This window comes from Phoxinus phoxinus, assembly GCF_949152265.1.
Source record: "Phoxinus phoxinus genome assembly, chromosome: 18".
Taxonomy (NCBI): Eukaryota; Metazoa; Chordata; class Actinopteri; order Cypriniformes; family Leuciscidae; genus Phoxinus; species Phoxinus phoxinus.
Window position 1 is genome coordinate 26,534,813 of NC_136893.1, and position 16,232 is coordinate 26,551,044.

General features: G+C 39.6%; 1 protein-coding gene across 1 annotated transcript in view; it reads left to right on the forward strand.

The window, feature by feature from the left end:
* The window catches only part of LOC306985694 (NACHT, LRR and PYD domains-containing protein 12-like), an 86,346-nt gene that overhangs the window by 6,519 nt on the left and 63,595 nt on the right, over window positions 1-16,232 (forward strand). Inside the window, 3 exon segments of the mRNA XM_079588244.1 lie at window positions 6,844-6,945; window positions 10,250-10,351; window positions 14,143-14,200. Coding sequence (XP_079444370.1) covers window positions 6,844-6,945; window positions 10,250-10,351; window positions 14,143-14,200 — 262 coding nt within the window.

A 16,232-nucleotide genomic window follows, 5' to 3' on the forward strand; every position in this document is an offset into this window, starting at 1 on the left:
AACTAGGCCGAATGGCATTACCTGGTACTCGTAGTGGCCTGTAGGGGTATTAAATGCCGTCTTCCATTCATCCCCCTCCCGGATCCTGACCAGATGGTATGCATTTCGAAGGTCCAGTTTAGTAAAGATGGTGGCCCCCTGCAGGACCTCGAAAGCTGTGGTCATAAGTGGGAGGGGGTAACGATTCTTGATGGTGATGTTATTTAAGCCCCGATAATCGATACAGGGTCGGAGACTACCATCCTTCTTTTCAACAAAGAAGAAACCGGCTCCTGCCGGTGATGTGGAGGGAAGAATGAACCCGCTATCCAGGGCTTCCTTAAGGTACTTGTCCATAGCTAATCTCTCTGGGCCCGAGAGGGAGTAGAGCCTTCCACGGGGTGGACAAGTTCCTGGCATAAGTTCAATAGCGCAGTCATAAGGTCTGTGAGGAGGTAGGGTGGCAGCTTGGACTTTACTGAAAACTTCAAGGAGGTCTGTATATTCTGGGGGAACCTGGGGTGGCTTGGGAGGGTGAAGTGGAAACTTGTTAGTGACAGGTTCCATTCTGGGAACGGCCATGATCTCCATAGGCGAGGCTTTGACCATAAAGAGGGGGTTGTTCTTGAGGATGGCTGGCAAGGGTTCTTGAAAGGTCTTAAGTAGCTCAGAGGAACAACAGAAAGCAGTACTCGAGACCTAGCAGTTGGTTCCCCACTCTCTGACGACTCCTCGGGACCAGTCAATATGTGGGTTGTGAGCAGTCAACCATGGGAAGCCAATGATTATAGAGAGTTTAGGGGTATGAATTAAGAAAAACTGTACCCATTCCTGGTGGTCCTCCACCTGTAGCTGAAGAGGCGGAGTGCACTGGGTGACCTGCCCTCAACTGCAGTAATGTTTAGGGGTTCTTGGAGAGTCACAGGTTAAATAGCAAGACTCTGGTCCATCTTAATGTCCATAAAACTCCCAGAAGCCCCTGAGTCAACAAAGGCACATATTTGATGGTGTCGCTGGCCCTGGGTGATAGTGCCCTGGATCGTCAAGCCCGAGGTCGCAGAGCAGGGGATGATTCCTATTCTCGCCCCGGTCTCCCTACTCCAGGACGAGACTTGGCTTTTCCCGACAGCTCAGGACACTCCATGCGAAAATGGCCTGGTTTGCCACAGTAGAGGCAGCATCTCTCTCTAATCCTTCGATTGCGTTCGGTCTGGGATATCCGGGTTCCCCCAAGCTGCATAGGCTCCTCTAGGTCACCAGGGGCAGAAGACAATTGAACAGGATTGGCGGCCTCAAGTAAGCTGGTCTCCCGCTGGCGTTCCAGCTGGCGTTCTCTGAGGCGATGGTCGACCCGGATGGCCACATCAATAAGGGACTCAAGATCAGGAGCGGGGTCTCTGAATGCTAACTCGTCCTTAAGCTTGGGGGACAAAGCGTGGTGAAAGGTTGCTCTTAGGGCTCGTTGATCCCAGCCACTCTCTGTTGCGAGAGTACGAAACTCTATGGCGAACTCAGCCGCACTCCGGGTTCCTTGAGAGAGATTCAACAGGCGGTGATCCACGTCTCCCCTACTGGCTGGGTGTTGGAACACTCTTTTCATCTCCTCAATGAACTGTTGACTGTTTATGGTAAGAGGAGACATGCCTTGCCTGTGAGTGCCTTGCCTGTGAGGAGGGTGATAATGTAGGCAACCTTGCTGTTCTCAGTGGGAAAACTGCTGGGTTGAAGTTGAAAGGCCAGAGTACACTGGGTAATAAATCCTCTGCATCTCTCAGGGGTGCCGTCAAACCGCTCTGGGGCTGGTAGGTCACTTAGGTCAAATGACAATCGACTTCTAGACTGTCCTAGATCTAGATTGAGAACCAGAGGAGACAGAGCATTTTCTGTTGCAGGACCTAAGCTATGGAATGCTCTCCCCCTCAATATTAAGGAAGCTAGCTCTATCGAGTCATTTAAATCGCTTTTAAAGACTCATCTTTTTGAAAAATCTTTTAATACAATATGAGCTGTGACGTTGTGATGTTTGATTGTAACAATGTTTATATGTGTTTTAACTATTACTACTATTATTGGGACATTTTTACCTATGTAATTTCTCTCTTTGATTAAATTAGCATGTTTTTATGTTTGGTATATCTGTACAGCACTTTGTGGCAGTAATGACTGCTTGGAAATGTGCTTTATAAATAAAGTTGACCTTGACCTTGGTAATCTAGGCTCAGAAGGGAGAGCCAGTGTGGATCTGGATAGAGGGCCAAGAGACTGTTGGGGTTCCTGGGGTAAAGAGGCTTGGGACTGGAGGCTCAGAAGATGGAGGATCTCAGACAGAGCCTAATCATGTCGCTGAATAGTTGTGGCCTGCTCAGAGAGTGGGTGGTAAAGACTCTTCTGCTGGGCTTTCTTCCATGGTTCAGTCTTGCTGTAAGAAGTTGCCCTTGGTGGGGATTGAACCCGGGTCTCCGGTGCTCTAAGTGTGAGTGGTAACTCACTGAGCTAACTCCCGAATACGTAAACCCAATAGCAGAAGATCAAAAGAGCCAGGAGACTTGAGTCTTCAAAAAATAAAGGTAATCTTTACTAGAGAAATAAAAGATACAAAATACAAATAAACTAGGAGAGCCGAGCTTCCATAAAACAGTGAAAACAAAAACAGACACGAGGGTCCAAAAATATTCAACAAGAGATACACTTAACTCAAAGACAGGCAGCAGGATACACGGGATAAATGGCTCAAGACTGAACACAGAAGCAGGGAACAAAAATACTTATTAAGGGTCAAACACAGGTGTGGGGAATCAGGATTGATGAGAAGGATTTAGAACATGTTAGGGGTAATGGTGCCTCCTTCAGGAGTGGAGAGACTAGTGTTCATGATACAAGCGCCATCCACAGTTCTGGAGGAAGTATGACATGGAAAGCGACCCCTACTGGCCAGAATGGAAATAGCGCTCTGGAGTCTCCTCTCCACCAGTAAGCTGGTGTGTGGTGGGCGTTATGGCGCAATATGGCTGCCGTCGCATCATCCAAGTGGATGCTGCACATTGGTGGTGATTGAGGAGATTCCCCCCTTCTATGTAAAACGCTTTGAGGTTTCAGAAAAAGCGCTATATAAATGTAACAAATTATTATTATTATTATTATAGACTGCTGTATTTCTCTAAGTGGAAGGTTTATGAGTCGGCTCATGCAGTGGACCCAGCCAGCTGCCCGGTCAGTTCAGTGTTGAAATTCCTGCAGGATAAATTTGTGGCTCGAGCATCTGCTACCACCTTGAGAGTTTATGTCACGGCTATTGCTGCCTATCAGGAGTAAGACGTGGTACCCTTAGGTAGACACCGTCTGGTCTCCTTGTTTAAGCGTGGAGTAAGACGTTTGAGGCCTGCACGTCCTATTCGTGTCCCCACCTGGGATTTATCAGTTGTTCTGGAGGGGCTATTAGAGCCTTCATTTGAACCCTTGGAGTCAGCTCCGGACCGGATTCTGACTCTCAAGGTGGCACTTTTGTTAGTATGGCAGGTGGAATACACTTAACATAAATGTCAGACATCAGATCGTGAAGCAGGTAAACAACACAACAGTCGTGTGCCGGTGACGTCACTTGTCAAAAGAAAAGTCCCGGTTTATAAAGGGGCGAGGCCATCGCGGTTGGCTCACAGTTAACTGCCCAGAGCCACTCACAGCACAGTAAGTTAAATACCACTTGGGGAGGCATGAGCCAGACAGCTGTATCCTGCTACATTAGCATTGGCCTCTCTCAAGCGCGTTGGGGATCTCACATTCTTTCTGTGAGTGAGCCTTGTATGGAATTTGCCCCAGGTCTTGTGAAGGTGTTTCTACGACCTAGACTTGATTATGTCCCCAAAGTTTTGTCCACGTCATTCCGCTCTCAAGTAGCGCCGCTGAGGAGGCCCCCGTGCCATCAGCCAATGAATTGGCGTGATTCTATACGGGGGGTTCAGACAATCAGCACATGCCTTCACGTGGCAGCCCTGTTTTGACTAATTTTACAGTACCACACAGTTCTAATGAATTTATTCTTTATTGGAATGGTTATGAACCACAGAAACCATCAACACTAGGCAAAAGATATTAGAAATATGCAATTACTTAAGGGAAATTGTACTTATTTTTCGCATAAATATGCTTGTAACCAATTGCTTTAAAGGAGAACTCCGGCGCAAAATGAACCTTTGGTCTAATTACACATTGTTACCTAGTCAACCGTTATCTGAGATTTGTTTTCATGATTATCGAATGTAAATAGTTTTATCTCTAAAAACAGTTTAGCCTATAACGCGCTAGTATAACGCTAGTATATAGGGCATTGAGTAATGACAAATAAAAATCGCTTTTTAATACCACTAACAAGGCTCAAAATAGCCCCACACTAACACGGTAGCATAATGAGGGTCCCTACCTTCAAACCGAAGCATTGAGAACTTTGACAGTGTCCAGACAGTTTAATAAGAAGATATTTTATACATACAGTCAACTTCGCGTATACAGGCAGAAGCCATCTTTGAAAAACAGTCTCTACCAGTCGATCTACGAACGCCGATCCAAGTGCGCTGGACCATATGAGATTCTACACAGTTCAGCGCACTTAGATCGGCGTTCGTAGATCGACTGGTAGAGACTGTTTTTCAAAGATGGCTTCTGCCTGTATACGCGAAGTTGACTGTATGTATAAAATATCTTCTTATGCGCCGGAGTTCTCCTTTAATATATAATTGTACTTGTAATCACTTATCTATCATGCAAATATGCTAATTAGAATATTACATGGCCCAAACATGTATCAGGCACCAGTATTCCTGGTCTTGGAGGAATACAAAGGAGTAGTGGTCATTTTAAGGACCTGACGGCTGCCGTTTTGAAATTGGGGCCTTTCTTGGAGTCAAACTTTGGTAAACTTTTATTATGTTTTTAAGTACATCTGATACTACTGTAAACCACTGAGAAACCTTTTGTTAGAATTTTTTTGGGGTCAAGCCATATTTGCAGCTGACTACTAGTTTGATAGCTACATAATTTAAAGATCTCCCTCTTTTCATTTCGTTCTTGCTGCATTAAAGATGAAATGGTTAAACTTCTGTTTTCGCGCAGGCGCAGTGAGGGAAAAAACACTGAGTTTAGGGCAATCGGTTTGTAGCTCTGTTTCAACTGTGCGATAAAGTCATGCCAGAAATTCATCCAACCATCCGATTGCTGGTCGGGAAAGGTTTATCTCCTCTTGTTTCCCCCTGTACACTGCACGAACACTGCATGGCAAACGATGCACGACAACCCTGAAAATCGGCCCGACCTGAGAAAGAGTCAGAATTCAGCTCAAAATCGAACAAAAAACGCACAGTGTATGCCCGCCTTAAACGTAACCCTACACATGACTTTTCCCTAAAATCAGAGTGAAATTCTAGGTGAATAAGAAGTTGCAGTTTTTAAGCCTAAACTTGACATAACCTGTTAAACTTGTCCCTCAAATCTGATTGGCTGATTGGAATGTTGTTCAATGATAAACAAAGATGTTTATCCAGGAACATGATGCATTGGTGAAAAGGAGTGCAAAAAAGCATTGTACGGGGTGTAAAAATCTGTATCCCGGTGCTCTTTGGATGTAGGGAAAATGTGACTTATAAAAACGTATCAAGCCAAGGCACTCGAGAGTTCAAGCAAATGAGTATAAAAAGCCTTTATTTCATCATAAGCCTTCATCAGGGTGTTAGTACCAAACACATTCAGAGTTCTTTTAAGCAGCAATTAGCTAGTCATGTGACAATCACTTGATTACGTAATATAAAATAGTCACAATAGAGAAGAAATTGTTACATAAAAAGAGAAAACAAATCTCACCAAAACATAATTAAACCCTAAAAAAAGTAAGAAAAAAAAATATAAATGCAAGTACAACATCACAAAATATATCAATGAAATATACAAATCAGAATCAACCATTTGATAAAAAAATATATATATATATATTTATATATATATATATATATATATATATAAATACATAAATACAAGTACAACATCACATAAGATATCATTGCAACATACAAATCAGAATCAACAATATATTTGCAGTTCCAAAACTTGGATTTCACAAACAAAATTATAATAATAAATGAATATACCCAGAATCAACAATGTATTAACAGTTCAAATCATACAACTAGAAAACAACACTAATCAGGGTAACCGTAACGTCAAATTACAAAAAAGGTAAAACATCTAATTCTCCATTTAAACCTAGAAATGTGATTGCTTTCAATGTATACTGAAAGACACTCTCCGTAGCTGATTTACCCACAAAGGAAGGATTGCAATTAAGAAATGATTTTTACCTTGAACTCACAGCCTGATGTTATGTATATAAACATATTTGTCTTGACAATGTTATCACAGTGATTGCAATTGCCACATGCCACATTTCCTAGAACATAGCCAAGTATTTAATTTTTTTGAGGGAAGATGACTTCTCACTTATTTATCCTTGTAGGTATTTTCCAAAATACAATGAATGTTCACCCTCAACCACCCTCAACGAATGTTCACCCTAAGAACTATATTTGTATTTCTGATTTGTATATTTCATTGATATCTTTTGTGATGTTGTACTTGTATGTATATATTTTTTTTTTCTTAATTTTTTTGGAACCTATTATGTTGGGTTCAATTTTGTTTTGGTAAGATATGTCTTATCTTTTTATCTAACAATTTCTTCTCTATTGTGACTATTCTATATTACGTAATCAGGTGATTGTCACATGTCTAACTAAGCCATGATGAAATAAAGGCTTTTTATATACATTTTCTTTACCTCTTGAGTGCCTCAGTTTGTGTCTTATTTCTGTTGTGTTTTAGTCCAATTCAGGGAGAAACTCCTGAACCCAGCTGTGTGTCCATGAAGAGCACTGAATCAATGGAAAAACCAGTTAACTTCAGGGAACCTTCTGCTGATGTGAGGTGAGGACAGTCTCATGGTTTCGTGTTTGTTTTATCATAAACTTTTATTACAATTTATATATATGATTATATGAAACGCATAAAAACAGTACATTTTTAAGAACCTGCACTGTAAAAAATGTGGCTGCGATTAGTTAAAATTTGTTGAGATAACTTAAATATCCAACTTAACCAAACTAAACTTAAGTTAACTAAACTTAATATTTTAAGTCAAGCTTGAACACATACTTTTTAAAGTTGAAACAATGTTGGATTTTAAGTTGTGCTAAATAATCGCAGCAATTTTTTTTACAGTGTGGCACTTGTGCTCAGGGACGGACTGGGACTAAAAACCGGCCCTGGACTTTGACTAGGCCCGGCCCAAAGCAATCGGCGCGCGGAAACTCGTCAACAACGACAATAACGCCTGGCATGAGTGTCACAAGACTTTAATTGTGGCTCATGATACTATACCATCCAAATTATAGCAATAGCCCTGTGATGTGTTAAAAGCACATTATTCTAGATTAACTTGAATACTACATATAAATGGAGGTCTCAACACACTGCAGTCCTGTATAAAAAACCTCTAGGCTGTGACTGTCTGACTTGGGGCGCTTAAAGTAATTTAAAGTTGAGCTGGAGTGGGTGTCTTTCTCTGCTCTTGGTCTAAGCTCAACCTGAATAAACAAATGATGGAATGGATAAAAAAAAAAAAAAAAACAGGTTTTATTCCAAGATAGCATGGAATAGATTATATAATATGCTGTTATAACAGCATATTATACAATCTATTCCATGCTGTCTTAAAAATAATTTATTACTTAATAATCTTAATTAATTTATGCAGTAATTAATCTTACTGCACAAATAATAATACCACATCTAAATGAAATTACACCATTACAAATGTAACTTCTGTATTCAAAATCTTCAAAGTTTGTAAGCATTAACTGTAACGTTACCAACATTTTAAAAGTAAAAGCACAACATAATTCTTAATATTAGCTACTGCATGTGGCATTTTACAGCTAAAATGTTGAAGTTTTGCTGTTTTAACTAGCCTACTGTAATCATTAAAAATTTAGCAACCTGAATATCACTTCCTAACATCATCCCTAGCAAGTAACTCTCTTTCTCTTCTCATGATCCATACTTGCCCTGGATCTACCTGTGGAACCAGCTCATCTTTCTGTCCTCATCATCACTGGTGGCATGTTGCTGCACAGCTGTCTGGCTCTCTTCTTCACTGCTGCTAATATTTAACTGCGAGGTGCTGCTGCTGGCTGTGCTGCTAAATATTTCAGTTAGTTTGCGACATTTAGCGGCTTCAGTATCTAAATTCCGCAAAAAAAATGTATCTCGCCTTCTCAGCCCCGCCCTTTTCTTTCCGTTTTTTACCCGCGGCCGCGTTGACGGAAAAAAACAGGTGATGACTGCGTGTGTGGCGGGTGGTGGGCCGGCCCGCCGGCCGTCCTGGAGTACCGGCCGTTCTGTGATTCTCCAGATCACACAGATGGCCAGTCCGCCCCTGCTTGTGCTAGAAATTTGTTAAACATTTATTATTTTCCTTATCATTGATGCCCATGCTCAGCTCATGCCCATACTCAGTCCTTTCTGGGAGAATGACTTCTCTTTAAAGTTAAGAATGTTAAATTAATTTTTGGTTTATTGATTATAAATAAATAATGGTTTTGATTTTTACTACCAATTCACTGCTTTTAATTTTTGACTATTGTTTATTTGGAGCATTAATTGTTTGTCGATGATTTTTTATTTTGGTTTCAGCTGGCCTTATCGCCTTATTGTAACATGTATGCTCAGTTTCTGTGATTTTGTTTGTCTTAGTTCTCTAATTAATCTTGTTGGTTGTTAGTTAGTTCTACACACCTGTTCTGTTTCTATTCTGAATACCTCTTGTTTTTATAAAGAGTTAATTAATTAATTCCTTGTCCTGTAGTTGTGTGCTTGTGTTTTGTATGATTCTTATGAGTTTTCCTGAGTACGATATTAAAGACCTTTTGAGCTTTTTTTAAAGACCTTTGTTTCCTTTTGAGCCATTGGTCTTCATACACTATTTACAACAGCCTCACATGACAGATGGACATACCAGCACTGCTTCGCCTTGTTGGCTGCGAGAATCCGCCGCTGGTGGAATATTGGTGGTGAAAGTTTCAGCAGTGCGACGCCCTTTTTACCCTCAGCTAGCCAGAGAAGGAGCCCGGACTCACGCCTACCACCGACCGAGCGCTAGAGTCTGCCACCTGGGTCGCCACGGAGTCGAAGTGTGCTGTTCATTCCATCACAGAGCCAGGAGAGGACCATTACCTTATAGATCTGTGGTCTGCAGATCCAGTTCCCTCCCGAGTCCTGTCCAGCTATATCTGGATGCTCCGGTCCCGTCCAGAGATATTTCTCCTCCTGTGTTCCTGCCTAACATCCTGGTCACATCTCCTTCGCTGGTTCTGTCGGCTCCACTGGTGTCGTCCTTGTCCTCAGCTCTGCCCGCGCCGCTAACTCTGTATGGCTCATCAGATTCGCCTCAGGCTTCTCAATCACTAGCTTGGCACGAGGATGAGGATTCCCCGGCTTCACCTCAAGCCTCCAGGCCCATGCCTCCACCTCGGCCTGTCAGCCTGTCTGCTCCACCCTGACTCTGCGCTCCCTGGACTCACCGTGGACCGTCAACCCTAGGACTTCACCGGGCTCCCACGTCCTTTCAGCTCAGCCTCATTCAGTCGTCGCTATGTTTCCACCATGGACTTCTGGGTCCTCGGCTGCGCCTCTACCCTCCACCAGGCTTCTACTTCCTTCCGATTTCTGGTTCCGTCTCCATTGGTCAGTCCCCAGGTTCTGCCCAACCCTGCAGTCAAAGCTCCATCCTGGCTTCTCCCACCGTCAGCTCCACCATGGTGTCTGTTTCCTCTGAATCCTCCTGGTCCCTGTCCATCACAGCTCCACGCCAACCGTCAGAGCTCCCTCTATCCCTCCGCAGATGGACTGGTTACAGCGCAAGGTCACGCCTCCTGGGATGAGGAGCTACTGTAACATGTATGCTCAGTTTCTGAATTAATTTGTCTTAGTTCTCTAATTAATCTTGTTGGTTGTTAATTAGTTCTACGCACCTGTTCTGTGTCTACTCTGATTACCTCTTGTGTTTATAAGCCCTGAGTTAACCTTAGTTTCCTGAGTATGATAAATACTTTTTCCTTTTGAGCCATTCGTCTTCATGCACTTCTTACTACAGCCTCACGTGACACTGATGTACATGAGAACGAGAATGAGAATGGTATAATAGTAATGCATAATTTATGTTGTGTTTTAGTCTAAATCAGGGAGAATGTCCTGAACCCAGCTGTGTGTCTATGAAGAGCACTGAATCAATTGGTACACCAGTTAACTTCAGGAAACCGTCTGCTGATGTGAGGTGAGGACAGTCTCATGGTTTGGTGTTTGTTTTATCATAATTTAATACAACAAATTCTACATTACAACACAAATACAAATAGTACATCATTAAGAACCTGGAACATGTGGTTTGAACAATATTTGTAAAACATGTATTTATATTATTTAGATAGATTTAGATATTAATTTAGATTTTTTTTTTATCATTGAAACATTAATTTGTCTAATTTTCTAAATGTGTTCAGCCCATGGATCATGGGGGGGTGGGATGACTTACGTATGTAATGTAAAGGACAAAATGTAACATTGGGAATATGTAACATTTTGGGTTACGTACAGTATGTAACCCCAGTTCCCAGAGAGGGGAACGAGACACTGTGTCAGTTGTTGACGCTCTAAGGCTGTGTGTCCACCAAAGCATTTTTTTAAGGGGTCAGTCTCCGTTTTCTAGGGTCTAAAACTCTGCAATAGTGTGTATGGACGGCAGGCGTAACCGTAGCTAAAGTTATGCATTTTAAAACGAAAATTCACTAGTGTAAACGTAGGTATTCCACAGTCTGCTCGGAACCGATGCTCTCAAGCCAAAAATGGTTCTTTCAGTGAGTATATGGTAATCAAAAGGTAGTGTGTCGATTCAAAAAAAAAAAAAAAATCCACATATTTTAAAATATTACATAATTCATTGATGTCTGTTTGTAAATAGTTTTAAAATTACATGGACACACGAATTTACATTTATGAAGCGATCTAAATCTGCGTAGTGGAAACAATGGATGTTAATGGAGTACAAAGCACTGCACAAAACCAGCACTACAAGTAGCATTAATGGTGAGGAGAATGTAAGTCACTTGTATTTAGTCTATGTTGATACACCATTTACCACTTGATCAAACTATCAAAGTTGGTTAAATGCAGCCCCGACGCAACCTACATGCCTATTATGTGAAGTGTAGGCTGACAACAACATGCGGAATAGTGACATGAAAGGACTTTTTATCATTTTGCAGCAATAGTATATATAAAAGAATATACAATACCGGTCAAAAACTTGGACACATTACATGTGGTTTTAAAGAAGTCTCTAATGCTCATCAAATTTGCATTTATTTTATCATAAATGCAGAAAAAAATTATTACAATTTAAAATAATGGTTAAAGGTGGGGTATGTGATTTGCAAAGCGGCTGGCAGATTTTGAAAATACACACCTCAAATGGTCCTACCTTCTTTCCTTTGACTCCACCCATTCAAAGAACATGGACATGGATGGGGGGAGGGGGGGATGGTACGACCGATTGATTGACGCACTTACTGTCCAATGATTCTAGGTGGTCTTGGAAATGATTGGCTGTAGTTTTTCGAGTCCTGCCCGTTCCACAGATGATTAAATTGCTTACAGTTTTTTCCAACTACTTACGCACGTTTTCAAAACTATGGCACTTTTTTTCAAAACTCTACACACAAATCCCAAAACTGCACACACAAAATGCAAAATGCCTCACATCTCCTTCAAAATGTAACACTGCATTCAAAAGTCCATAAACACATGTCATGAAGCATTTGCATCAAATAGCAAACACTTCTTTCATAATAGTACATTTTTGGATATACCATGTAAACACTGTTGTTCTGAATCTAAAGCTCTCTGGTCTTTCATAGGCTTATATCTACACTTCAATACAATGTTCTACTGTGACAGTAATCTGCTGAGAGTGGTAACAAGTACACTATAAACACCAATGCAATGTAGAAACTGAAAATATTTATCAGGCCAAACATTACTGTATACAGAAGCATACAACACAACCATAAACATATGTAAACCAAAAGTATATTCTTTAGAATACAGTAATGTGAGTGAAAAGAACACAAATTGTGTGAGTGGGGTCTCTATCCATTGTTGACATCCATTGTTCAAAACAGGTAACTTGACCTTTGACCTATTTATTTGACCTATAGTGTGTGTGTGACCTGGTGAATAAGTGTAGCATTTTGATTGGTTGTGTTTGGAAAAGGAAAGCAAGTCACTTCATGTTAGATTTGTGTGTGTTATGTAGAGAATTGTGTGTAGTTTTTTGAAAAAAGTGTTTTATGCAATTGAAACCTGAGTCAAAGGCTGAGAATAGCTTATGGTTTTGGAGATTTGGTGTGTAGTTTTGCACTTTGAGTGAGAGGTTTCAAAAATCGTGTGACATGAAAAGATTTTGTGTGTAAGCAGTTGGAAAAAACTGTAATTTTTATTTCAGTGCTTCTAACTCAGTGGCTGTAAGTGGGTTAGGAATAGGATTTTAAGTGATTTTGAAAAAATGGTCAAAAAAGAGAATTACATACCCCACCTTTAACTAATCAGTATGTAATATTATTTTTTAATTGTGTTAAGTAACAGTTAGTTAATCAATAAATAATGAATTCTGTCTAATGAATCCTGAAGAACTACTATTAATTATCTACTAATTAATGTTCAAGAAAAAAAACGTCTCGGTTACGTATGTAACCCTTGTTCCCTGAGTACAGCAAAGATCAATTGGGGCCTCAACAAATTGCATCAGGACAGTTTAATTAAAATGGGCGAGACATGCAAGTATCAAACTTATAGTCTCGTTATTTGATACATTAAGTATCTTTACCCCGTTTGAAGAAGGGTGGGTTAGAACTAAACTGATGGTTTGCTCAAGGCTGTTGATCTGCTGAATTTCAAACAATGCTATAACTCCTTGCTTTCCTGTATTGTGCTTCAGCTCTCTTTCCCTTGGTAAAGTGTATGCATGTATGTATGTGTATGTTAGAGTAGTTTAAGTGTTTAGTCTAGTTAATAAAGTCTTGTTCATGTCACAATTAAAGTTGACCGTGTTTCAAGCTCATATACTGGAGTCGCTAATCATGCAGATTTTGGGTAACTGCTCTAAATAGTACTGTACAGTAACAAAGACATTTCCCATACCCCGGAAACGTACATTTCTTAGAATAATAAACAATTAACACTGAGTGTTCACGGCACAAACAGGTTCATTGATTGTAATACCGGTATTAATTTTACTACATTAAGTTTATTCTATTAACTGATCCAAATATTACTAATCAATTATAACATGTTATGATTGATTATTTATATTTCTTTAGAGCGAATTTGGTACAGTGCGCCGGAAGGACTGCCACTTTTACATAGATTGTGCTTGCTGTTTAATAATTATTTGAAACTCAGCAAACTTGCAGCTCCACTAGTAATGAAAAGATTTATCTTAAACCATGGAAACTAGCATGTATAACCTTAATAAAACAATTTGATAATCCATTAAAAAGAAATTAATACCTGTATAATATTAGCCACATTGGACCAGCGGTTTTGAAATTGGATGGATGGATGGCTGATTAAGCTGTGGGCACGATCTTCTGGTGAGACTTGGGAATTAATTTGGCATGACCATCACAGTGCATTATGGGTAATCTCTAGCCGTTCATACATCAATTGTACACTCGTTATTGCAGTGCATTATGCGCTTGAATGAGTGCACTGAATAACATCCACTATGGTTTCAGAAACCACTACAAATGGCTGTCCGCCCTATTTAATGGTATAGGCGGCGATTCTGGACAGATTCCCTTGTCTTGGAGTCTCTACTAATGAGCTGATACGTTGATTCAGGTGTGTTTAATCAGGAAGAGTTTGATAGTGTGTACTATTGGTGTGCTCCAGGAACAGGGTTGGGAAACACTGAAAATTACCTATGTATCCATAGATGTAGAGCTGTGTATTTAATGCTTGAACAAATATTTAAATGTTCTGATAAATGATTCCCAATGTTCTGTTCAGTAACAAACAGGATGGATCAAAATCCCTTGAAAAGAAGCAGTTGGACTCTATTTTTAAGGTAGGAGTGATTTTTATGTTTTTCTGGGTGGGACTGGGTTTTTCTATGTTTTTTATTTTTTATGTGTTTGTGGTGATTTCATAGCAACACACAATGTATGCACATACAAACATTAATGTTTAGTTGATGTAGACCTCCCATTCACCTCCATTGTTATTAAATTAAGCTTATAATTATTACTCCATCTTGCTCTTTAGGCCACTGTGGAAGATTGTTTCCACCACAGTATGAAAACAGTATGTGAAACTAGTTGTACATCTGAAAGCATGAGTTTTAACACTGAGGTGCCATGCAAATTTATGCATGAGAAACAATTACCATCAAAATAGTGCTTTAGACTATTTGAAGTTAAAGGCAGCATCCATCATCTGTAAGCACATGCAGCAGAGATTTGCTATATAGTATTGATTTATGTGAGTATACTATATGTATGCAGATAACTAGGATGTACTACATATACAACTTTTTAATATATCGCTGGCCGTTATTATATTTTATAGTTTTGGACGGTGTAACTTTCAAACTTTCCACATAAAATGGTATGTACTGCATACTTATAGTTCAGTCATGACAACTCTTGGGATAATTTAAATAATAAAAGTTATTAATTTATAATTTAATAAATTAAATGTACATAGGTTTGGTCTTGGCACTAATATGCATTAATTCATGCTTAACTACTGCACAGATAATCATGTGTTAAAGTATGACTCATGAAGAACTAAACCATTCATTGATTACTGCATCAGTAACTAATACAGATTCTAAATGATTAATAGATTAAGTAATATTAATTGTTATTAATTAAATGTCATAATGTATTAATTCCTTAATAACATATTTTATTAACTAATAGTGTAAATGAATGCGTTAATTACCAAAATGGGTTGAAGCCATGTACTTCAACTTTTGTCTGCTTTAATTATTCATTAGCTAATGATTTGCAAATGTATCATTATGTTATGACTACTTGTTGAGGCAAACGATTATTAACTAATTGTTAAGTAATATGAAATTTTGGTTCTGACATCCACACTAAGCCATGATTTCAACTTCCAACCATCTACAAACTAAGATTTCACTGAGTCAGATGAACTGCCGCATCCTACCTTGTTGTTCATGCACAGGAATAGGCCCATGTCAGGTTAAGCTTGAGGTCGTGGTTCACTGAGAACATGCAGCCGAGCACTGCTATTTCATAACACTGTGTCTAGACTGGACAAAGACAATAGAACGTCCATTATGACACTGGATGCGGCGCGACGCTACATGACTAAACCCAGACAGTAAACTGATGCCACATTCTATTTCTGACATATTTCGAGCTCTTCCGCTACTTCCGCTACAAAGGACAAATGGACTTGCAATGGTCTGTCATGTCCAGTGTAGACAGCTGGTCTCGTCCAGTTTAAACACAGTGTAGACAGCGTCAGGAGTTCAGATTCTGGTGTGCTGATATTTGTGTGCAGCCCAACTCACCCATCCTTCAAACACATTCTTTGACATTACATTCACTGCATGTGCAACTGTCAAAACCCATAAATGGCATATTACTTAACAATTAGTTAATAGTCATGTGCCTTAAGTAAAGTCATAACATAATGATACATTTGCAAATCATTAGTTAATGATTATTTATAGAAGACAACTGAAAGTTGAAGTACATTGCTTTGAGCAATTGTGGTAATTAACGCATTCAATTACACTTTTAGTTAATAAAATATGTTATTAAAAATTAATACATTATGACACATTTAATTAATAACATTAATCTATCAATTAATCTATTAATCTAATAATTAATCTATTACTTAATATATTAACCATATTTCATCTTTATTAGTTGCTGATGCAGTAATCATTAATTAATGGTTTAGTTCTTCACGAGTCATACATTAACACATGGTTATCTGTGCATTAGTTAAGCATGAATTAATGCATATTAGAGAACCCGTATTGTAAAGTGTTACCAACGCTTCTTTTCCATGACCGCCACCTGCTGTCAGAGAGTGAATTTGCATTTTCATTAAGT